The 25,779-nt window shown below is 36.0% G+C and overlaps 1 protein-coding gene and 1 non-coding gene across 2 annotated transcripts; one reads left to right on the top strand and one right to left on the bottom strand.

Annotated features, from left to right (window-relative positions):
* Window positions 1-5,212: 5,212 nt before the first annotated feature.
* On the top strand, window positions 5,213-12,753 carry LOC117638386. The gene is made up of 2 exons (XM_034373517.1): window positions 5,213-5,446; window positions 12,226-12,753. Exons 1-2 carry the CDS (start codon window positions 5,213-5,215, stop codon window positions 12,751-12,753), a joined length of 762 nt encoding a protein of 253 aa, XP_034229408.1.
* An 8,605-nt stretch (window positions 12,754-21,358) lies between these two features.
* LOC117612348 lies at window positions 21,359-21,465 on the bottom strand. Its single transcript, XR_004583387.1, has one exon. It is a non-coding gene; the product is annotated as a small nucleolar RNA R71 (small nucleolar RNA).
* Window positions 21,466-25,779: the final 4,314 nt, after the last annotated feature.

Raw genomic sequence — 25,779 nt, 5'->3', positions numbered from 1 at the left:
GCTCATCATGTTCCCCTGACTAGGTGTATCATTTTATGTTTATTAATGAAATTCACTCATACCGTCGAGTTTAGTATGTAAGTTTTGCCTAATCGGTTATTGAATCCTGGAACTACTAATGGCTTCCTATGTTGTGCCGGCTAATAGCAATTAAAAAAGAAACCCCTAATAACTCTTTGAAAAAAGGAAGCAAAAAAAAAATCAACAGACTAATGTTACAAAATAATACTCCCTTATACACCTAAAACCACACACTAATTTCAAAGTGTATCTAATTAATAGACTAACCACACAACTACGAAGAGGAAGAAGAAGAATACCTTGTGGAGAGCAGATGCAACGAAGAAGAAGCCGCTGGACCTGGTGCTGCGAAATCTTAGACGCAGTGAGAAGAAGGTTGGGTACTTCTTCTTTTTTTCTGTTGCTGTCACCGAAACCAATTAGTGTGAAGAAACATACCCTCTGTGGAGTGAAGAAGAATAGGCTGGGTCGTTTACAAATTAAGGTTTTAAAACTTACACTTGACCCCCAAATGTTCTATAGTTTTCAAACCGACGACAAAACTTTCCTGATATTTTTAAAATAACCCATCCCCATATCTTGACACTTTGTCATGTTCGTATCCACTCATTTTTTCTTAACTAACATGACACAATCTATTAAATTAACGGATGAAAATTACCAAACACGAACACAACCTGTTAAAATAACAAATAACACAAGAACTCATTTCACCCGTTAAGAATTAAAATAAAAATTCTGAAAATACCAACCCAAAAAAAAAATTTGAAAAAAATAAGAATAATTTCAACTACATAACCTTAAGAAATAATCGGAAATGGTTAAGCTTCTCCGTTTGAGTGATATTGTGCTGAAATTTCACCCAAAATTTGTAAAGGAAACTCAAAGAATTTGAGCAGATAATTGAAGAAATATAGACAATTGATGTAGGATGAAATATGGGTCAATTATGGTGTGAAAAAATAATTAAAATAAAGTGGCTCAAAGTTCGAAGGAAATCATGCAAGAGAGAAAATTTCCGATTAAATGTCAATTATGTCACTATGAAATGAAGGAATGCGTATTATTGAGATTTTCGGATTGATTGAGGAAGTTTGAAGCAATTAAGGATTATGTCAGGATTTATATTTACTTTAACGTTTTATTTTATATTTTTAGAATAAGTTAGTAGTTAAGATATTATGTTCTTGATATCATTTTTTGAGGACCTTTCCTATTGGTGGTGGTATTGGTGGTGGTGAAAGTGGATGAGGATGTGGGAGTAAGACAAAAAACAACTAAATATGAACAATATCTTTATTTGTACTTTAAATATGAATACAGTCGCAGGAGTTTTATGATGGTGTTCCTTCCCTAATTTGTAAGCATCCAAGTGATTATTCACCATTCACATGTTGCTCATGATGGTTATGACTGGTCGACATGGTTAGCTCTTTCGTTTTGCTTGTTCAAGAAGTCTCTTTTTCTTGCATGTGCGATTCCCGATCATGGATGACACTGACATACTAACAACACTTGACATTGACGTCTTGGCTCACATCCTCTCTTATCTCTCCTATAAGATGTTGCACCCTCGATTTATCTTTCCAGTTCGTGGTACAGACACAACATAATCTGCAGAGGCAACACTTAAAAAACCATTGGTCCTTGATTTATGAGTTTCAAAAGCCCCAAATGGGCAAGATGGTACGAAATATGTGAACCTGACAAGAGTAGTGTATACAACTCCATTATCACCGGGTAAATATTTTTCAAAATAAAATGGGAGTGGCAAAAACGAATTGGTGCGGCAATAATGTAACATTTCTACAATTGTACTTATATGATTAATCAATAATGGTTATATCTAGTTGGATTGATGGCATGACAATAACTTGACATGAATTTGCTAAATATAATTGAAGGACACATCGATTTCCTGTACATACCAATTTCCTTTTTCTTTTTTACTCACACATGTGCAAAGCTTTTGGGGAACCCAAGCTCATAAATAATATATATATTATTAGACTAGCTACTTCATAAATAGCATACGTGTAACCTGAGAAGTCCAACGCTCGCGCCACAAAAAGAGAGAGAATAGATCTATATAAAATTGTCCGAGCAGAGCTATCTAAACTTACTCTTATTAGACCATATTTCCGACAACCCATCACTTCACTACCTCCGAGATGTTTTCCAACATTGAAAAAAAAAAAAAAAAAAAAAGGGGGGGCGAGAACCCCTCCCAATCCCACTCCCACCTTTGGGAGCGATAGACTTCTGTTCATTGCATTTTTCTCCCTCTCCCCGCCAGTTGAATTCCACAATAGCCCCATTAAGAAAGGTACTTAAATCAGTGCTTGAGTTAGCTACTAAGGCTCTTCAAATAAGAAAAAAGGTGCATGAGCAGGGGAAGTTCGGAAACAACCCCAAGCAAGTTTCGAAGCTTCGACGTGACATCAAAGCCATCAAAAAAGATTTCAAGGGCAAAGTGCCTCTCTCCTACATAGATAAAACAATGATGGATACTGCCGAACAAGTCAAGGCTCAAACTAAGTGGAGCGGCAAGAACGTGACATTTATTCAAACAGTCCCAAAAGGTTCAAGATTGTAGAGAAGGCAGAAAAAAGAAAAAGATTTGATTCTATCAAGGAATACAGGTGGGCCAACAAAAAGGCCCAACATGGCAGGTATGTAATTTTTTATAATTTATTTTACTATTTTTATTATGTATTTTTTAATATTCTTTTATCTCATTTTATTACAATGCAAGACATAGCATATTTGATGATGGACATAGTGGTGGTGGATATGATAAATGGGTGTAAGGCGGATGCAATCAGAAAGGTTTGACAACAATAGGTTCGTATCTCCGAGTTTTCCTCTGTATCTCTAAGTTTTGGGTTGGGAGGGAGTTTTTATAAATTGCAGTCTAAGTTCTTTTCTTTTCTGATTTTAGTAATTTTGTTAAATTTTGACTTTTTTTTTTATAAAAACTTATTGAGGGGAGGTGCTGGGTTTGTTTATTTTTGTGCTTGTGCTAGTTTTGCTATTTTCTTTGGTGTTTGACTTATTTTTTCTTCTTTTATGTGGTTTCATTGACAGTGTAGTTGGTTGCAGTTATCTTGTGTGTTTGCGCCTTTGGAATTTCTCTGGTTGAATGATTGTTTCTTTTTGGGGAAAAAAATAAGAAGACAAATAGGTTCGCCAACAAGCATGCACCTTTTTATTTATTTATTTGTAAGATGTATTTATTTTAATTTCTACTTTTATTTTATTTTATCCAGCAGAGCAAGTACATCTCGTGGTGGTCCTAGTGCAAATGGTGGACACAGTGGTGGAAAGCGCAGTGGACGCAGTGGTGAAAAGAAATAGTTAATTGCAAGTGAAGTGTGCATTAATTTTAAAAATTTTCTCGTTGTTGTGGTCAACATGGTTAGCTCTTTTATTTTGCTTGTTTAGGAAGTCTCTTTTTCTTGCATGGGTGATTCATGATCATGAGTGACACTGACAAATTAACAATACTCGACATTGAGGTCCTGGATCACATGCTCTCTTATCTCTCTCTGTAAGATGTTGCACCCATAATTTATCTTTCTAGTTCGTGGTATGGACACAATTGAATCTATGGAGGCAATACTTAAAAGAATATTAGTGTTGGGTTTGTGGGTTTCAAAAGGCCCAAATGGACAAGATGGTGTGAAATTTGTGCAGTTGACAAATGTAGTGTATACAACTTCATTACCACCGAATACATGTTTTTCAGAATAAAATGGGTGGTGGCGGAAACGAATTGGTGCGGTAATAACGTAACATTTCTTCAATTGTACTTATGTGATTAATCACTAATAGTTATCCTTTAGTTATGGCTGGATTGATGGCGCAACAATAACGTAACATTCATTCGCTAAATACAATTGAAGGACATATCAATTTCCTATACAAACCAATTTTCTTTTTCTTTTTTACTCACACATGTGCAAAGCTTTTTGGGAACCTAAGCTCATAAATAATATATATATATATATATTATTAGACTAGTTACTTTATAAATAGCATACGTGTAACCTGAGATGCCCAACGCTCACATAAAGACAGAGAGATGAGAGATCTTTATCAAATTGCCCGATTAGAGCTATCTAAACTTACTCTTATTAGACTATATTTCCGGCAATCCCTCACTCCACTACCACCGTGATGTTTTTCAACATAAAATGTGGGGTTGGAAGAACCCCTCCCACTCCCACATTTGAGAGAGATAGTTCTACCCATTTCATTTTTCTCCTTATCATTGCCATTGAATTCCACAATAGGCTCATTGAGAAAGATACTTAAATCGATGCTTGAGTTAGCTATTAAGGCTATTCAAATTACAAAGAAAGTGCATGAGTTGAGGAAGTTCGGAAGCAACCTCGAGCAAGTTTCGAAGCTTCGCTGTGACATCAAAGCCATTGAAAAAGTTTTCAAGGGCAAAGAACCCCTCTTCTGCATTGATGAAACGACGATAGATGTTGTCGAACACGTCAGGGTGCAAACCAAGTGGAGTGGCAAGGTTATAGAGGAGGCAGAAAAAGTAAGATTTGATTCCATTGAGGAATAGAGATAGGCCGACGAAGAGGCCCAGTAGGGTATGCAGATGGGCCAAAAAAGTTAAAGAGTTAATTGTTTTGTTTTATTACAATGTTAGGAAAAAAAATTCTTAACACTGGTGATGGTTATGTAAGGGAGATATGATGATCACAATCCGAACGCTTCGACCACAAGTATGCACCTTCTTTTTCATTTTGTAATAATTGCTTGTTTTATTTTTATGATAGGTTTATTTTCTTTTATCCAATGGGTGTAGTCGGCGAGATCAGTGTGGTCATCATGGTATTTGATATACATTAACATCTTTTGCCCTTAACTAAACAAACATATAATTTGTGTTTTATGATTAATTGACTAAAATTCGATTCTGATATGAAAGTGTAAAGGATATTTCTCTTGATTCTGAGACAAAACCTTACTGTACATTGGGTTGAAGGTGGAATAAATTAGTCAACCACCCTACTCACTCTATCTCTACCCCTTTACCATCTCCTTCATTTTTTACTCTACTAATGCTGTTTTCTTATTCAAAAGCAAAAACCAAATCGATCTCCATTCTCACCCCCACTCCCACCATTTTGCATTCTTCTTCCTCTTCTTTCACAATGGTTTGTCGTGCATGGAAGGTGTTGAAGTCGGTACTGACGACAGCTTCAAGAGACTTGTGCTTCAAAAGAAGGTTAAGCAATTGGGAACTTTCGAATCCAACAAGAAGCAAAAGAAAAAGCTCAATACATATATTCGCTTAATTGGATCAGTGTTCAAAACCAATGATCCTCTCTATTACACAGATGTAGTGGTAGTAGAAGCTGCCAAATTAGTCACAAAGTATACCAGATACACCGGAGATAAGGTAATATATCATTGCTCTACTTGTTTTATGTTTTATTTTCGTTGCTATGCTTAAATGGTTGACTTTTCTTGTTGTGCCTTTTTCTTTGTTGTTTTTGTGGCTTTCTAATGAAGTATTTTGTCTACCATAAAAAAAAAAAGGTAACAACTTGCCCAGGCTCATAAATATTATTAAGTCCAATGCAACTTATAGCCTCGAAGAGAGAGCTATCAAATTGCGGAAATGAATTGGCGCAACAAGAACATAATATTTCTACAATTGTGGTTATATTAATCACTAATGGTTATGTTTTAGTTATGGTTGGATTAATGGTATCCTTTCCTCATTTGTGAGCATCGTAGAAGTGATTGTTTATCACTAAACGTCTACCATGAAAAATATGGTGGAAAGGTGATTAATCATGCATATATGAGGCTCTTTTGTGCGTAATTAAAAAAAGGCGTGATGGTGATGGAAGGGAGATAAGGCGATCAAAATCCGAATGTTTCGACCACACATATGCACATTTTAAAAAAAAAAATTGCTTGTTTTATTTTTAATTTATTCTTTTATTCCATGGACGTGGTGGGCGTGGTGGGCGTAGTGGCCATGATGGTGGCAAAAAATAGAAATGAAATCTATCGCTTATTCAAACAGAACAACTAAGACTAGTTGGAATATTTAATGTTTGTTTTAGTTAGATTTGTACTCTTTGTGCTTTTTGTATTTTTCTTCAATTGTACTTACATGATTAATCACTAATTTTTATCCTTTAATTCTGGTTGGATTGATGGTGTTCTTTTCCTTATTTGTGAAAATTCCTTTTTTTGTTTGTGTTGTTGGTTTATTAATTAATTGTTATGTTGAGATTTTCTTGATTATATTCAAATTAGGATTTTGTACATCTTTGTTAGCTCTTTTATTTTGCTTGTTCAGAAGTTTCTTTTTCTTTCTTAGGTGATTCATGATCATGGCTGATACTGACAAACTAACCGCACTGAACATTGACATCCTAGCTCACATTCTCTCTTATCTCACATTGGAAGATGTTGCACTCGCGATTTTTCTTTCCAATTCGTGGTACTGACACAACAGAATCTACAAAGGCAACTCCCAATCTAGTTGTGCTGAGGTTGGAAAGGCCGAGACTTATTCAACTGAATTCGACATATTCCTCTCATGAATCAATGAAAGGGTTTACTCAATCTCACCATGTGCTCAAAGAGCTGCACATCAGTGGGAGCTTGGCTGAATTACTGCTGAAAGACATAAGTTTCTAGAGTGTTTCAAATCGTTATGGATTGATCCGCATCCTAGTGATTGTTCACCCTTCCCTTGTTGCTGATGATGGTGATAACTGACCACAAGATCGTTGATTCTTGGTTGGTTTTTGTGATGAAATGAAGAAGAATGAAGGACAAAACAGAGAATAGAATTCAAAGGTTTGGGCACAGCTAACACAAAGGGAGAGTCTATACATAATATTGAAATAAACCTAAATTTTTCCCCCAAAACTCGCAAAACCTGCTAGGGTTTTGAATTGACAATCTCTCTCTCTCTCTCTCTCTCTCTCTCTCTCTCTCTACGAATGGCTAGAATCTCTGAACTGATCCGTGCTAATAATCGCACTGAACTGATCCGTGCCGATAATGGCATCAAAAATGCCCGTCGTCGCCTGCGCCAGGCAGAATATGATGTTCAAAATTGTGCATAGAATATGGGAAACCACGTCGGTTTAACCATCATGGAAGACATTGAAATGAAAGCAACAATAGAATTGAAGAAAGCACTTCTAACATTGGTGATGGTGATAGTAGTGGTTATGGTAATGTGCCCCACATGTATGCACATTTTTTATATATAATAATTGCTTGTTTTATTTTTATGATGTATTTATTTTAATTTATTCTTTTATTTTCTTTTATCCAACAAGCGTGGTCGCAAAAAGTAGGAATGAAATCTACCGCTTGTTCAAATAAAACAACTAAGACTAGTTGGAATGTTTAATGTTTGTCTAAGTTGGATTTGTACTCTTTGTACTTATCGGACTGAAATCTACCGCTTGTTTACATGTATGTAGGATGTCTGCAACTAGTTTATCATAAATATGCCTCATAATCTTTTATATTCTTAGTTAGCCAAAGACATGCCATTTTACTGGCTGTGCAAAGAAACATCTAACCTTGCTAACCAAAATATGTCATGTTAAATCATACAACTACATATAACTATGTATTTTCCCAAATATAGACAACTAAATTAATAACTTAACAAACATCAAGTGTACAAAATTATTAAGCCACATTTGCATTATATTTTGTTCTAGTGATATTGTGATTCTCCACCACTCTTATTTGATATGTTGGATCTTAGTCTTCCCAAGTAGACTCAGTGGCCATGTCGATTCCCAGCACAATGAATACATTAGTTAATATATGGCATGCAGAGGAAAGGAAGAAAAGGTTGAGCTAAATTAAAATGATTAGATCAATTTCTCATTAAATTAAAGTAGTAATCAATCACTAATTGGTAGTTAGCTAACAAGGTTAATTAAATAACTAAACTCTATTGCCTCTGTCTGATGAATGCAATAGTTTTTAGGTCCACATCTTGGAATTAATTAGATTAAAACAAATGATGATTATGTTCATAATCATACTTAAGAGTCAACTCAGTTCACCACAATCAGAGTTTGATACTCTTGAACAGAGACATTACAAAATAGAATGCCTTTAGCGAGGGTATTTTATTGTCGCAAAAAGCCTTTTGCCGTCGGAAATTCGCTTTTCCGATAGCAAAAGTTGGTCAAAAGTCGTCGGTAAAACGCTGGTTGTTAATACTTCTTTTCCGACCATTCCGTCGGAAATAATGTATTTTCGACACCGATATTTCGTCGATATTGCTTATATTTTTATCGGAAATAGATTTTCAAAACGACCATACAAATTCATTTCCAACAATAAATGTGGTCGCAAATACTTGTTTTTATCGGAAATACTTTTTGATCGAGATCTTTTGTTTTCACCATTCTATTTTTTCAACCAATGACTATTTGTCGAAAATAGTATTTCCAGCCTAGATACTACTTGTGATAAATATAATTCGTTGGAATTGTGCTTTTTCGACATGGAAGTTTGTCGAAAAAATATTTTTCCAACTACACTTATAAGCATTAAACGTACAAATATTATCAAAAAATATAAATAATATTTCAATTGAGAAATTGTTGTTCAAAGAATAGTATATATCATCATTAATAAAAGGCAAATGTAATAAATTACAAATATTCATTACAATCCTAAGCTATGTCCTATATCACTAGTCCCAAAATCTACTTCCAATGGAATATTAAAGAGTTCGAATGAATGCTTCATAGCTTCCTTTGAATCTTCACTAATGATGGGCTGCTGCTACTTCCCATTAACAATTACATTGTTTGTTAATCCTGCCAAAACAAGAACAAAGCTAGTTCTGTTACCAAAACAAACTTTTAGTCAATGTGTTAAATCAAATATAACAGACAGTAATGAAATAAGAACAGAAAAATAGATACAAACTCAAGGCAACTATGTCAAACAATAAAAAAGAAGATGTTCAGCATGTATCCTATTATTACCTTGTAGGATGACCATGTATAATTTGACTATTATTAACTTGTAGGATGACCATGTATCCTTCTATTCTATGTTTTGGTCTCTCTTTCTTATCTTATTATTTCTATAAAATCTTTTATTTTAAAAAAAAATGTATAACTCAAAATCAACCAATACACCCAAATGAAAATGAAAAATCAAATACATAAAGACTATATAATGTTCTTTGCAAACACGGCTATAATATTCTCTGCAAACAAGGCTATAATGTTCTCTACAAGCACTCCTCTCTAAATAGTTGGTGAAGCAATCAGATCCAATTCCTCTTCTCAAATATAGACCAAAATTACAAGATAAAAAGCGATGAAAAATATACAGAAGGAACCAAAGATGAGGTTTGGTTCTCACCATGTATAATATGAAATCATAAATTGCTATATATAAAAAATTAAATAAATAAAGAGCAAGGATAGGTTGAGAATGTTACCTTGATTGGAAGAGCAAACAACCTTGTAAGATTGCAAGGCAAGAAGGAGAGAGAATCTGAAAACCAAAGATGAGGTCTGGTTCCATCAGATCAAAAAGATTACTAAACCAAAAGGCAAACATGGAAAACCTATCAGATAAAAAATCGGAGGTAAAAAAGATAACTAGAGATGTTGCCCTGATTCAATCAAAAAAACCGATGATCTAAATCAAATAAAAGACACTGAAAACCCATTAGTATTCTCAAGGAAATATAATGAAAACCAAAGAAGAGACCAATTCCAAAAATTACCCTAATAAAAATCATTGGAACTCACGATCCCACAATACCATATGATGGAGGATCTACCTAGATCTTCGGTCTACCTTTCATAAATTTGTATCTAAATAACTGAGATGAGATGAGACAAGATGGAACTTACTTGAAATTGAGATAGAGGCGGCGGCGACAAGATGATGAGAAGAGACGGCGATGGTGACGGAAAATGACTTCTTCAATTGGAGCAACGACGGCAAAAATGGAGCGATGGTGGGTGTGGGTTCAACTCAAAGTGATATTTGTGAGAACTAGAGAGTTTGTAGATAAGAAGGAGGAAGTGAGGGTTTGGGTCAGAAAGCTTGAGATAGAGCGAGTTAGGGTTTTGTTTTGTGTTTCTTTTATTATTATTTTTTGCAAAGTGTTAGGCGTAAAATTTAAATGGAGCCAAAAAAATGGGTGCCACGAGAAAAAATTTGGGGGAAATCGGGCACAAAATTTATTATCAAGGGTATTTGGCGTCCCTCAGAAAAATGTCGTCGCAAATATTTGTTTTTTTATAGTCAATTTTGTTATAAAGAAATGAAGCCCACATAGGTAAAACTAGATGGCAATTAGTCAAAAGATGGAGATAAAGCTAGAAGGTATTAGTCAAAAGATGGGATAATGATGTTGGGGAGAAATCATTATGTCTCCCTTAAAAGTCATTTGTTTTGCCTATAAATAGGCATTATATTTGCTTGTAAACACATACGGAAGAAAGAAGAGAATAGAGGGAAGAAAGAAGAGAATAGAGTGAGAGTCAGAGAGAAGAGAAAAGAGTAGAGTTTATCTGAGGAGAAATTCTGTCAGTGTAAACACCACAAAGAGAAATATAATTCCACTCCCAATATTACAGTGGTACTTCTCATCCTCTTATTATTCTAGTTTTATAACACGTTATCAGCACGATAGTCTCTCCTTTTATTTCTGAAATTTTTCCAACTCAACACTATGTGGTTATTTCTCTGTCTCCTCTCTGTCATATGTCTACTCTCACTTTACTACTACAACGACATGCAAACTTTCTTTTTTGTATTCTCACAATTTCTATGTTGTTTAATCCATGCTTGTTTAATTTACTTCTTTGTAACGTAATTTGTAATTTCTATGTTGTTTAATCCGTCCTGTTATTTTATGGTGGTGTAATTTTTTTTTTTACCCATCGCGTTGTAACACAAATTATTGTAATAAAATGATGGTGTGATCTTAAAACCCATCTATTATATCTTGAATAGTGGCGCAGTTATATTGCCCACAATATATGATATATTATGCACTTCATATATATTAGGTGGAGGTTTTTATCCCCACATTTATTTTATTTATGGTATGGTGTAGGTTTATTACCCATACGGCAATATTTATTTAAAGGTGTGGCGCGGGTTTATCGTCCACACAGCTGCCTTTACTTTTATTTAAAAAAGTATGGAGCAGAATTAGTGCCCATACAAGCACATTTACTCTTACTTAAGGTATGATGTGGAATTAACCCTCATACTTTATGAATTTACTTTACAGCACATTTATTTTTATTAAAAGTATGATGTGGAATTAACCCTCATACTTTATGAATTTACTTTACCGCACATTTACTTTTATTTAAAGTATGATGTGGAATTAACCCTCATACTTTATAAATTTACTTTACCGCATATTTACTTTTATTTAAAGTATGGTGCGGAATTAACGTCCATACAACAAGCAATTTACTTTATGAATTTACTTTACCGCACATTTAATTTTATTTAAGGTATGGTGCGGGTTTATCGTCCATACCAGCAAATTCATAGCACTTTATTTTTATCATCAATTAATATACCTGAATAATGAGGGCCTGAAATTCCTATTAATAAGTGGCTTAATGTCCCAGATCTCGAGCCTAAAGTTTTGGATGGCAAATTTGGCAAAACTAGAGTTTGCTGCCTTGGACCTTTCCGGGGACAACTATTTATCATGGGTCCTGGATGCCAAAATTCATCTACGAGCCAATGGCCTCGGACAAACAATTGTAGATGAGAATGATGCTTCACCTGAAGAGAATGCGAAGGCCATGATCTTTCTTCGCCGCCACATCCATGAAGCGCTGAAGAGCGAATATGTGGTGGTTGATGAACCGTTGGTTCTATGGAAAGCTCTAGGTGAAAGATACGATCACCAGAGGATGGTGACTCTCCCAAGAGCTAGATACGAATGGACTCACTTGAGATTTCAAGATTTCAAGTCAGTGTCCTAGTATAACTCTGCTATGCACAGAATTACCTCATTAATGAGGCTATGTGGGGAAAATATATCTGAGGAGGATATGCTCGAAAAAAACTCTGAGCACTTTTCATGCTTCAAATGTCCTCCTTCAGCAGCAATACAGACATAGCGGTTTCAAGAAGTACTCGGAACTTGTATCTTGCCTCTTGTTAGTTGAGCAGAATAATGAGCTCTTATTAAAGAATCACCAATCTCGCCCAACGGGCTCAGCACCACTTCCTGAAATAAATGCTGCATCTCAGGAAGTGAATGCCACTTCATCTCGTGGTAATATCCACAAACGCGGGCGATGGGGCAAGCGTGGCCACTGGCAAGGAAATAGAAAAAATCGTGGTGCTCGTTCAGAGGGTTTAGGTCCAAGGAGTGGTCCATCCACGAATGGCAAAAATGCATCCCGTAATAAGGGAAAGTCACAGATGAGCCATGTGCCTAGAAATGTTGAAAGCCCTTGTCACAGATGTGGTGCAAAGGGACATTGGGTGCGCGCATGTCGTACGCCCAGGCATTTGGGGGATCTCTATCAAGCTTCACTTAAGAACAGGAAAGTGGAGATAAATTACATTGATCATGCTCCGCCAGCCACAAATGGCTCATCAGAAATATCGCGTCAGCTAAACAAGACGCATCTGGATGTTTCTGATTTTGTTACTAAAAGAGGGAATGAAGCTTATGAGTCCGAATTAGAATAAATTCCTTAATGTACTATTTGTATTAGCTGAAGTGTTGTTTAAATTTCAATCCAATAAAAGTGGTAATGTTTTCTTCTTTATTGATTCAGCTTATTTTACTTATTTGGTGGCATGGATGTAAATTATGGATACCCTCAAAACAAAGGCTATGGCAAAGATATTTGTCTCGCAGACAGCGCAACTACTCATACGATCCTTCAAGATCGTAAGTATTTCTCAAAATTAATGCTTACAAAAGCAAAGGTAACAACCATATCAGGTCCTGCAAATCTGATTGAAGGCTCAGGAATAGCCCAAATTATGTTACCAAATGGAACAATACTGTCCATTCCAGATGCTTTGTATTCATCTAACTCCAGAAGGAATCTGTTGAGTTTCAAAGATATACGTTTGAATGGCTACCATGTTGAAACAAAGAAAGAGGAAAACATGGAATATCTTTGCATTACCTCCAGTGATACCCAAAAGCGTATACTGGAGAAGCTTTGTGAGCTCTCATCAGGGTTTTATTACACAACCATACGGACAATTGAGGCACATAGTATCATGGACCAAGAGTCCACTGGCTCAAATGCTTTTAAGCTTTGGCATGACAGGTTGGGTCATCCTGGATCCACCATGATGCGCAGGATCGTCACCAACTCTAAAGGACATCCCTTATTGACTAAATCATTGCCGAAATATACTTTCCAAAGGTTAGTGCATGGCATCGGATTACGACAACTCTGCAAGCAATCAAGTTGGAGCATGCAAAATCAGGGGGAGCATTCAAGAGTCCTCTAACACAAGACATATGCGCGTTGTACTCTTTTTCCTTCGACTAGGGTTTTTTTCCCACCGGGTTTTTCCTAGCAAGGTTTTAACAAGGCAACATGAGTGCATTACCCTTATGTCCCAAATAAAGTTGTACTCTTTTTCCTTCACTTAGGTTTTTTCCCACTGGGTTTTTCCAAGCAAGGTTTTAATGAGGCAACCAATCTAGGGACATGTGGTCTTCAAGGGGGAGTGTTATAAAGAAATGAAGCCCACATAGGTAAAACTAGATGGCAATTAGTCAAAAGATGGAGATAAAGCTAGAAGGTATTAGTTAAAAGATGGGATAATGATATTGGGGAGAAATCATTATGTCTCCCTTAAAAGCCATTTGCTTTCCCTATAAATAGGCATTATATTTGCTTGTAAACACATACGGAAGAAAGAAGAGAATAGAGGGAAGAAAGAAGAGAATAGAGTGAGAGTTAGAGAGAAGAGAAAAGAGTAGAGTTTATCTGAGGAGAAATTATGTCAGTGTAAACACCACAAAGAGAAATATAATTCCACTCCCAATATTACAGTGGTACTTCTCATCCTCTGATTATTCTAGTTTTATAACAAATTTTCTTTTATAGTTAATTTTATTTTAATTTCATAACAAATAAAGTTAAAAAAAAAGAAAAATACACTTAAAACTCCTATTAACTCCTTGTGACATCCTCTTCACCTTAAAACTCTAAAAATCTAAATTTTGAATTATAAAAATACAAAGTAATAACAAAACTCAACTTTGTGCATAGACAAATCAAAACATTCTATCACATAACACTAGTTGATTGGATCCAATGATTATCATTAACTCAAACGTATGGAATCAATGTTGGAACCAGGAATTTGTTTAAGGCCTGAGTAAATTTTTTTCCCTTGGCTTCTTTTATAATATAATATATAATGATTCAAATTGTCTAGAAATTTATTTATTTTTGGTAAGGGCACTAAAGCCCGAAAACAACATAACTAAATGCGAACAAGGCCTTTAGTTTAGATAAATTTAGAAATTCTTTTTCGAAACACGAACACAGATAAGTACAACCAAACCAAAAAAAAAAAAACAAACAAATCAATAGAACTAAAACTTGGAGCCAATTAATTAGCAAACAAACAACCAATGAATAAAGATCAGAAACTTGAGAAATAAAGGTGAGGTAATAACTTAGATTGCATGCAAATTGGGGAAGATTCAGAGCTTGGTGCCATTGATTTAATGATGTTCTAATATATTAATGTTGTATTTGAGTTTGACCAACCACAAACAATAATGGAGCATGAAAATAAGTGTAAGTTGTGTTATTTTAATGTTATAATGTTTTACTATTCTTTTTTAAAATCTTTTTGTAAGTTGTGTTTGTCTAATCTTGCCCCTTTCTATTGGCTAAGAAGAAAAAAAGGTGCTATGTGTGGCTATGAGGTAGTAGACTAAAGATAAAAGAGTTTGTAGCAATTTTTGGTGCATCTTTACGCTTTTTATTTATTTATTTTTGAATTGTTTAAGAAAAAAGCAATAAATATTAAGAAAATAATACGTGTCGCCATATTATAGGCCTATTGTCAGAAACGCTAACGAAGTGCCTTTAAGAGGCTGACACATGTCAATCCATTCTATTTCATATGATTTCTTTACGATTTAACTTTTGTAATTCATAATAAATAATTTTAAAATAAAAAAATACACCGAAAATTCCTAGGAACTCCTTGTGACATTCTCTTCACCTTAAAGCTCAAAAAATCTAATTTTGAATTATAAAATACAAAGTAATAACAAAAACTCAATTTTGTTCATAGGCAAATCCGATGGAAATGAGAAGAGCCTAAAAGATAATCATACAATTCCGACGGAATAAGAAGCTCCTCGGAAATAGTCAAACAATTCTGAGGAAATGAGGAGCTCCTAGGAAATAGGCAAACAATTCCAACAGAATGAGAAGCCCCTCGGAAATAATCATCTTATTTCCAAGAAAAATGTTTTTTGTCGCTAATAAAGTTGGCGCCAAGTTTTCCCGCCAAATAAATTACATTTTCGACGACCTTATAAACTTTTACCGAGGGTAGTTCCTTTGTCGGAAATAAATTTCAGCCCCATGACATATTTCCAATGGATAACATTTTTTGGTTGAAAAAAACACTTTTATCGAGGGAATTTCGAGGCCCTCGGAAAAGGTTGGTCGGTAATGACACTTTTTTTTTGTTGTAGTGAGAGGGCTGCTTTCATGACATGGTCTAGGCCAATATCCTCATTTTGCCCAAGAAGGACTTGACCAAATTGTTGTTGAAGAAGCAACTCAGTATTAAAGACGAGGAAATCCACTAATAACAAAGGAGATCACAGAGGAGATTAAGAATCTCACATAATCTAGGAATTACATAGTTTAACTCTATCAACCCAAACCCCAAAGATACCCAAGCACTTACACTCTCAGTTATATATACAAATGAGTCGAGAACAAATCTCATATTCTTGCTCGCAGAGAAATTCCAAAATTGAACAGATGCAGATGTTTGAAGCAACTAATAAATAGAAATGTAACTGATAACAAAAGAAAAAAAAACTTACAAACTTTCATGTTGCTCACTAAGTTGTTAGCACATTAAAAGAGATTTCTCTCTTACATATGGTGTAGCATACCCAAAGTAATAGATTATGCCCTATAAGTCAGTATAAAATGGAATACTCTAAGGACATAATATAATTAGTATAATTAAGGGGAGTGAATGTTACTTTAAGATACATAATATACAAAAAGTAACAAGTCCGTGGATAAAGATACAAATATGGAAAGTAGTCTAAAGAAGTTAGATTCACGAGGCCTTTCCATCATACGAATATCGTATCCTAAAAGGTTCCTGGACAATGGTGAACTATAAAGACTGGTACATACTATGTCTGCTCAATTGGGAGGATGACTAGTCTCAAGTTATTCGTGCAGAGACAATAAGATAAGTGTGTAGGCGCTCTATAGAGATGGAGTTCACTGAACGCGATCAACTTAAGAATTCTTGTATGTAAGTTTTACTCACAAGTGTCAAACAAAGAATTCTAAGTTATGATAATGCAAATTAGTCCTTACACCTAAGACATCACGGTTGTCTTGTGTATGGGTTGTTTGTTTTTGGGAGCACGATACACAAGACAACTGTAATGACCCGGTCCTAAATAAATTAGTAAATATTAATTTATTGAGAGAAAATATCGTTTTACCCCCAAAATATTTTATTAGGATTTAAGTTGACTTTTTGACCTGGAAGAAATTTGGGAATTTCGGCTGTACTGTTGCGTAGAGCACAGTGAGATGAGTCCGTAGACACGTGGTGGGCTCGAATCGGAGTTGTAACGAGAGAGGTATGATCAAAATAACCTCAATGGCATAACCGTAATTTTGGAGAAAAGGGTTTTGATAAAAATCAGAATTCTCTCTCTCTCTCTCTCTCTCTCCTCTCTCGCTCGCGCAGCGACAACCGGCCACATTTTGGCCTGCCGTTCTCTCCTCCGGCCATCGATGACGACGGGGCTGGTGCCAAAATGACCAGGCCGTCGTCCTCTTCCAACCCTAGCCAGGTCTCGTCGCCAGCCGCAGCGGTTTAGCCGAAAAATGAATAAGAAGCGGCCGGTGTTGCTTAAACTTCTCCGACATCGATCTCCTCCTCTAGCCACCGATTCCGATGAATGAGGTATGGTTTCTCACTATTTTTCATGCTCTAGCTGTCTGTTGGGTAGGATTCGATCGATTCCTAGCGTAGGTAATTCGATTTATGAATTTAGATTCGGCCGGTTTTGGGATCTCGATTTCGGCTACCTCCAGTCAGTTTTTGGGGTAGGTCCAAGAACAAAAATGACTCCAAATATGGTGTTATACCTAGAGTACGAGTTTGGAGCTGTGGTTTTGAGATTTATCGACGATGCGTAATCGCTTTGGGCACCCAACACTGCCGGGGCGTGGCGAGGGTGGTGAAGTTGCACTTTGTCTGGTTGAGTTCCTTAGACTGTCACGAGTGCGTAGGATTTCGCAGATCTCAATTCGGACGTCGTTTGACTATCGAACGGATACCACCTATTGCGCGCTATCCGGGTTCGATAGGTTGGGACCGTTGGATGGTCTTGAATTTATTATATGTCAATCTAGGTATTTTTAGGATCGTGTAGAATTCACGGATCGTGAATCAGAGCCCCGGATGTTCCGATTTAATAATTTATAGTTTATGTTTGTAATAACCATCAGATCTTGCGATCGTGAGCGATCCGACCTTCCGATATGGACCAAACTTGTAGGACGAGTATCCTATACCTTGTAGAAACCACAAGAACTTTTGGGTTGGAATTTGGAGGTCGTGGGCCCCGTGGTCCCGTTTGACCAAGTGTGGGTAGTTTGACCCTTAGTTGACCTTGAGTCTTCTGAGGTAGTTTACCTTCCTAGGAGGATTATAATGACCCTAGTGACAGGTCTTGAGTGTTGTTGAGGCATGTCGACTAGGTTGGGATTTTTAGAGTGTTTAATTATTATCGCATGAAACTCTCGGACCTTATTTTTAAATGAATAGCATGGTTGGTGATGGAATTTTTAGGCATATGAATTTATTGATTTATGGAAATCCATTTTTAGAATTAATAGTTAATTTAGCATTTTTGGTAAAGTAATTGTGATGGGCGGGGTACTTGGGATGTGGTTGAGGTTTATACAATATTGGAGTTTAACTTATATAATTAAATATAAGTATAATTGTGTGCAGAGAGTTTAGAATGTCAGTTTGAAGTGCTATACACACTACCCTAGGTACCTCCCCAGATTTTGATTACACTATAAGTACCACCCTGTGATTGTTAGGTGCCACGTGGCGTAGGTTATCTGATGTGCGGACAGGCCCCATACGTGGCGTTAGTAGTACCAGCATATGGGGAGATTATGTGATAATATGGTGAGGTCGCACGTGGCTTAGGTTATCTGGCGTGTTGACAGACCCTATACGTGGCATTGGTTGTACCGGCGTATGGGGAGATATTGTGATAATATGGTGAGGCCGCACGTGGCATAGGTTGTCCGGCGTGTTGACAGACCTTATACGTGGCGTTAGTAGTACTGGCATATGAGGAGATATTGTGATAATATGGTGAGGTCGCACGTGGTGTAGGTTATCCGGCGTGTTGACAGGCCCTATACGTGGCGTTGGTTGTACCGGCGTATGGGGAGATATTATGATAATATGATGAGGTCGCACGTGGCATAGGTTATCCGGCATGTTGACAAACCCCATACGTGGCGTTGGTTGTACCGGCGTATGGGGAGATATTGTGATAATATGGTGAGGTCGCACGTGGCATAGCTTATCCGGCGTGTTGACAAACCCCATACGTGGAGTTGGTTGTACCGACGTATGGGGAGATATTGTGATAATGTGGTGAGGTCGCACGTGGCGTAGGTTATCCGGCGTGTTGACAGACCTCATACGTGGCATTGGTTGTACCAGCGTATGGGGAGATAGTATGATAATATGGTGAGGTCGCACGTGGCGTATGTTTTTCAACGTGTTGACAGGCCCCATACGTGGTGTTGGTTGTACCGGCATATGGGGAGATTATGTAATAATATGGTGAGGTCGAACGTGGCGTAGGTTATCAAGCGTGTTGATATACCCCATACGTGGCGTTGGTTGTATCGGAGTATATGGAGTTTATATGAATAACAGAGATGAATAAAAGTATTGTATGTGCTTGGAATCGGGTTTTAGGGGAAGAACTACGTGTGGCTTGATCCTTCAGTAAGGGTATGTGGGCAGCCTAAGGTTACTAGGTGCAGCCGCAGACTAAATGTTAGTCATGTTGTTTTATGAAGATTGGTTCGGACCTTCTTGTTGAAATTTAGGTGAAAATAAGATGCAGTCTTGTTAGGAGGTTTAAATTTTGTATGTTTAATATTTGGGAATTCAGATGATGGAAATCGCATTTGGCGTTTATAATTGTGTTTAGAATTTATTAGTGGTTTCGTTGCGAATTATTGGAAAGCCGAAGGCCGTTTTATGTGAATTGCATGAAGTTATATTGTGCATGATGCCTGTTGGGATATTAAATGTGTTTTTGTGCATGTTGAAATTTTGGGAAATGTTCAATTTACAGGGGAAACTCTGCCGAAATTTCGGCAGAAAGTCTCAGTCTTTAGTAAGTGGGCCCGGCATCGGGGTGATGTCGGGAATTCCACAAGATTCGTTTCGGGTTTTGGGAAATTTGGGGTGGATCCTGTCAACAACTATGATGTCTTAGGTCTAAGGAAACAAGAACACGAAAATTCTCAGACAAATGAAACAAGAATATGTGTACAAAGTAATTTTTGTATTAATGAAATTTATGGTTACAATCTCTATATTACAATCTTTGTATGAAATCCTTTGATTTGATCTCCAAAGTGTTTTAAAGAAAATTTTTGTTTGATACAAGGGTTGTAGATACTTGATCTTGATCAAACGGGCAGTACAATGCTTGTTTGGATATTGGATTTTTCTAGGGCGGATGAATCAACACGTATTTGTTGTGCTTGGTGCTCTTCCAAAGTGAGGTTAAGAATGCAGAGAGTTTTCTGATTCTTCTGAGTGCTTGGTGTGGCTAAGCTTCTTTCCTTTGTCTTGAGGCCTCCTATTCATAAGCTCATGCAGGATGCTTGACCTAAATAGCTTCTTTAAGACCTTACTTTGTGGGATTTTAATTTGATTTAAAATTAATTCCGATAATTTGGCAATTTAACCAAATTATCTTTAATTGATTGACTTGATTAATATTTGATTTAAATCAAAGTCAATCACTAAAGATTCTTCCATTTAATTTTGTCTTCACTTTGAATTGTTTAATGCACTCCCCCGGATGTCGACACTTGTCACTTTTGACAACTAATTCAATTTTGATGAGTCATATGCCATGTGGGTGAATCATGAGGCTGGCAATTTAATCCACCAAACCATAATTATTTTCTCATTTAGCGGAATTTAATTCGCCAAAAGTTCTTTACCTACAGATGTTTCTCAGGATATTCAACATGTGCACAGAGGCATGTGAACGTATAACAAGGAATCTCTACTCTTAGTAGGAAGAGATAATACTTTAAAGATATGATTCGTTAAATCTTTGGCCAAATATGGGAATTGAACAAGAAAGTTTGCAATTGCATCCAAGTGAATCATATAACCTATAGATGTTATGTTAGGAATTTGACACAAGTTAACCATATCCCAACAACATGACATGCAATATTGTAATAGAGAATGACCGAATTGCATTGTAATCACAAACTGACTAGGTTCTCTAAATGAATTATATTTAACTTGGGTAACCATGATATACTGCTAGGTGTCACTTATAGTATGTGGAAGCCCTGTAAGGACTAATTACAAGTAGCCTTCGCCAATAGGGAAAATTGTATAGAGGGACATAATTCACATTCGATTTAGAAGAAACCATTCTTACCCACGACCTTGCCAACTAGAACTTATAAGATTACACACTGAAAAGATATGGATCGAGAATTAAAAAGAGAATAAATGATTTTTGTGGCTTGGACAAAGTCAAAGTCAAAGTCAAAGTCAAATGTCAAAACCGTTGACCCGAGACTTGACATGGTCAACTAAGGTTAATGAATTAATTATTTAAGTCATTAAATCAATTAAACTAATTAGATTAACTTAATTAATTAATTAAAGTTATGGAATTTTAGTATTAGTCCTACATGACTTAAAATATTGATAGAAAATGGACCTTGTAGACTTAGACAAAATGTGACACATTATGGGATTATTGCTAAATTTTTCCCTCAGCCAAAACTACAAAATTAGGGCAAGATGTTATGTTGTTCATGATAGGGAGCCTCTATATGAAGCATGTGAACGATTCAAAGATTCCTTGCACAAGTGTCCTCACCATGAGGTACCAACCTGGATTCAAGTTTAGACTTTTTACAATGAGATTAGTCAAACAAGCAGCAGCTAGAGGAGCGTTAATGGCAAAAACAGCTACTGAAGCATTTGAATTATTGGAGACCATGGCGTCCAACAGTTACCAATAGCCAAGTGAGAGAATGAATTCGAAGCCAGCTGGGGTCTTGGAAGTCGATGCTATGGCTTTTCTAACAGCAAAAATTTCTAACCTTACTACAAAAGTTTATTCTTTGAGTGTTAGGCCCCGTTTGGGATTGCTTTTTTTGGCCAAAAACCTGCTTCACTTTAAAGTTAAGCAGTTTAAGGTGTTTGGTAAAAATAAAATATCCTGATTATTTTAAAAGCAGTGGTCTTTTGACAGCAGCTTTTAAAAGCAAGGTCTGGGTTGCTTTTCAAAGCTGCTTTCAAAAGAAGCAGAGATGAACCTTTAATGAATTTTTTTAATTCCCAAAATACCATCATTCATTTTTAAAAATGACACCACCACCACTTCCACATCCAACTCTAAGATGTGTACCTGAGACAGAGATGGTTGACATATTATTGCATGGTCACACTTTGGCTTGTGGAGGCCATTATGGTGCTTCCAAGACTGCAGCCAAGGTTCTACAATCTGTGTTTTTCTGGCCTACTACTTGTTTAAAGATGCTCAAGACTTTGTTGCAAGGTGTGATCCTTGCCAACGTACGGGAAATATCTCTAGTAGAAACCAAATGCCCTTGAATAAAATTCTGGACGTAGAATTGTTTGACGTTGGGGTTATTGACTTCATGGGTCCGTTTCCGGCATCGTATGAAAATTTGTACATTTTGATTGCAATGGATTATGTATCCAAATGGGTCGAAGTGGCTGCCTTACCCACTAATGATGCCAAGGTTGTGGTTAAATTTTTATGAAAAAATATTTTCACAAGGTTTGGGGTCCCGCATGCAATTATTGTTGATGGAACTCATTTTTGTAATCGTCAATTTAAGTCTCTTCTTGCAAAATATGGCATTACCTACAAAGTTTTCACTCCCTACCATCTGCAAACTAGTGGCAAGTTGAAGTTTCGAATAGGGAATTGAAGAAAATCTTGGAAAAGACAGTTAATGCATCTAGGAAAGATTGGTCATTGAAATTGGATGATGCACTATAGGCTTATAGAACGGCGTTCAAGACGCCAATTGGGACGTCACTATATAGAAATTGGAACATAAAGCTTTTTGGGCTATTAAAACGCTCAAAGAAGGAAGTCGCAAGTGAATGAGTTAGAGGAACTTCGGAATGAATCGTATGTGAATGCAAAAATTTATAAGGACCGTACAAAGAACTGGCATAACAACCATATCTTGAAGAAATAATTTTATGTGGGTCAAAGCATTCTCCTTTACAACTCACAGTTGAAACTCTTTCCTAGGAAACTTCACTCTCGTTGGTCCAGGCCATTCACATTGTTAACAGTGTATTCTTATGGGACAGTTGAAATCAAGAATGATCGTGACGGTACAACTTTCAAAGTTAATGGTCCCGACTAAAATCATATGTGGCAGCTTCCTTTCTTGAGGAGGAGACCACCATCCTCCTCGATGATCCCAAGTAAATGCATCCAAAAGTCGGGCTATTGACTCTAAACTAAATGCTTGTTAGGAGGCAACCCAACTAGGTACTTTCATTCCTTATCTTTTTAATTTTTCATTTGTGTATTTCTCGTGTTCATTCCTTTTACTATTCCTTGTCCTTGCTTTTACTTTCTTTTTAAACATTGAGGACAATGTTTGGTTTAGGTATGAGGTGGGTAACATTCATTTTATTTAAAAAAAATTTGTTTTTAGTATTTTTCGAGTCATGCAAAACATTGGGGTTTATGTTTCATTGAAACTGTTTTCATCTGTGTCATATTTGAAGATTTGGCTTGTGCTACTTCTTAAATTTTTTGTGCTGAATCCAACCATATGAGGCTCATATTTTTTTGACTTTTCGTTTGGAAGTTATAGCTATTTTTCTGAACAAGGGTCTGGAACTAAAGTTTTTATGTGATTTGCACTGTTATCTGTTTTTAATGTCAGCTTCATGCAGTTCATTTCTATTTTTCGGAATATTTTTTGTATAAAAGTTGTGCACATTTTTGTCTATTATTTGAGTATATAAGGCTTGCCAAATTTCGTGCAGTACTTTGTGCGATAGTTACTGAAAACTTATCTTAGGTTGATATTGAAAAGACGCAGTTTTACCGAAATGTGAATTCTAGTTAAAGCTATCACTTTTTCTTGCTAATAGAGATGTATATGTCATGTTTTGATCATGAATGCTTTACTAACATGTTTCCATAAAGGTTATAGCCAGTGGAGGAGGCGCAAGGAGGTGCAGTTGCACGTTCGTTCGCTGGAAAATTCCATAGAGTCTGAGGCGCAAAAAAGGCACAGCCAACCAGTGGATATGGAGTCAGGCGTAAGGTTTTACGAAGAAGAAGACTTACTATACCTAATTTCTTTTGATAGAATGACACTGTTCTCTTTCTTTGATATCTTTTAATGAAACACATTGTTTCATTTAAGTTTAGTTCTCCAAGCGGTGGGTTTTGGTGGTGGCAAAGCCCAAAAAGATGGGCCTTCTTATAAATATGCGTAAGTTTTTGTTTGGTTTGGGGCAAAAGACTCGCCCACTTAATAACATATATAATACTTATTAATAGGCCATTTCTTTTCTAAATTTTTTACTTTGAAAAAAAAAAAGGTCATCTCTATTTTTTATTTTTAATAGCTATGTCATCTTCATGTTGTAGTGTTAAATAGATGAGTAACATATCTTTTTATATATTCATTTTTAAAATAATTCAAGTTCAAAAGAATTACGCCTCAATGTCTCAAGGCTTATGCCTCACTTTAAGGGACCAAAAACGCATACCCTCTATACCTCGTCTTTCAAAATATTGTCAGTCTATTGTCACTTTATATTGAAGAAACTCCAAACATAGCAAAACAAATTAAAAGCAAGTTGATGAGATCTCTTTAGATATATGAGAACATGAGATATTCTCTCCCACTTTAGATATTAAAAGCGAGTTCATCGAAGATTTGTTTGTAATTTTATTCTTTCTACGAATTATGAATGATATTAGTATTGTTTAAATTCAAGGGTATTGGATATTGTCTAAATAATTTGATGGAGATTTTAGCCTTTTAAATTTGCCCCTTCCCTAAAAAATTCCTGGATCCGCTACTGGTTATAGCATTATAATTTTTGCACTTCACAATACCATACTCATAATATATTGGTGGACAAATTGCTATGGTCGAATTCAAATGACTTTGGAATATTAGTGGAGACTACCCTTGTGAGATATTGAGCCAAAAGCCATTCTTTGAGAGGGGTTTTATTATTTCTACTCTTAAACATTCTTCGATTTTGTTCTTAATTAGATTGCTCTCATTATGTTTGTATTGGATATTAAAGAATTTTCTTATTTTTGTAGGTACGTCACTTCTGAGTTGGATGGACCATGAGAGATGATGTTAGGCTATGCATATTTTCACCCACTAAAAGACCTTTCATCCTACCCTTTTAAGTGCGCCATTAACCCCTTTGTAACTAAATACTTAGCCTTTCTTTCACCACCCTTATTATCTATAACCTATACAACCTGTTTCTAAGCTATATCTTATAGCTTACGATGTGCCAAAGTGATGAAAATAAGAAGGTCGAGCTCTATACCCAAGAATTGGCTTGTACCGAGGTGTTTGTGCAAAATTGCAAGAAAAAGAAAAGAAAAGAAAAGAAAAGTATTTTGCAATTCAAAAGAATAAAAGTTCAAAATCACTCCAAATGGAGTAAGAAAGTTGCACAATTCCTGGATGCTGAGTATTACATAAAGTTGAAAAAGAGTTGGCCATGTATGTGATCATGAATAATGCTTTGGTATGTCTGAAGTTTTTGTTATTTCATTCCTTTCTTTCTTACCCCGAGCCTAGCCTTTCATTACAACCGAAGTAAAAGGCCTAACTGATCTTTGGGAAATCTTGCTTGGTGGTGAGGTATGTACTCTAGTTCTTAGTATTTGATTCTTTTCATGAGACATTATTTTCAGAAATTGACATTCTTCAAGCTAAGCATATGTGTTAATATTTGATACCCATTACATAACTTCATAAACGTACGTGACATTTGAGTGTAAGCTTAGGATTCCGGGACAAAATCATAGATTGATATCTAGTGTGGATTAGAGTCAAGGCGAAATAATTCCATGGCATTCGAGTGTGGTTGTTTTTAAGCTTTGATGTTGCAACATGTTAGCTTGTTTAAAGTGGTGTCTTTAACGACTTTGTT

The sequence above is a fragment of the Prunus dulcis genome, chromosome 8, assembly GCF_902201215.1.
Source record: "Prunus dulcis chromosome 8, ALMONDv2, whole genome shotgun sequence".
In the NCBI taxonomy this organism is placed as follows: Eukaryota; Viridiplantae; Streptophyta; class Magnoliopsida; order Rosales; family Rosaceae; genus Prunus; species Prunus dulcis.
This window is presented reverse-complemented; position numbering and strand designations above follow the sequence as displayed.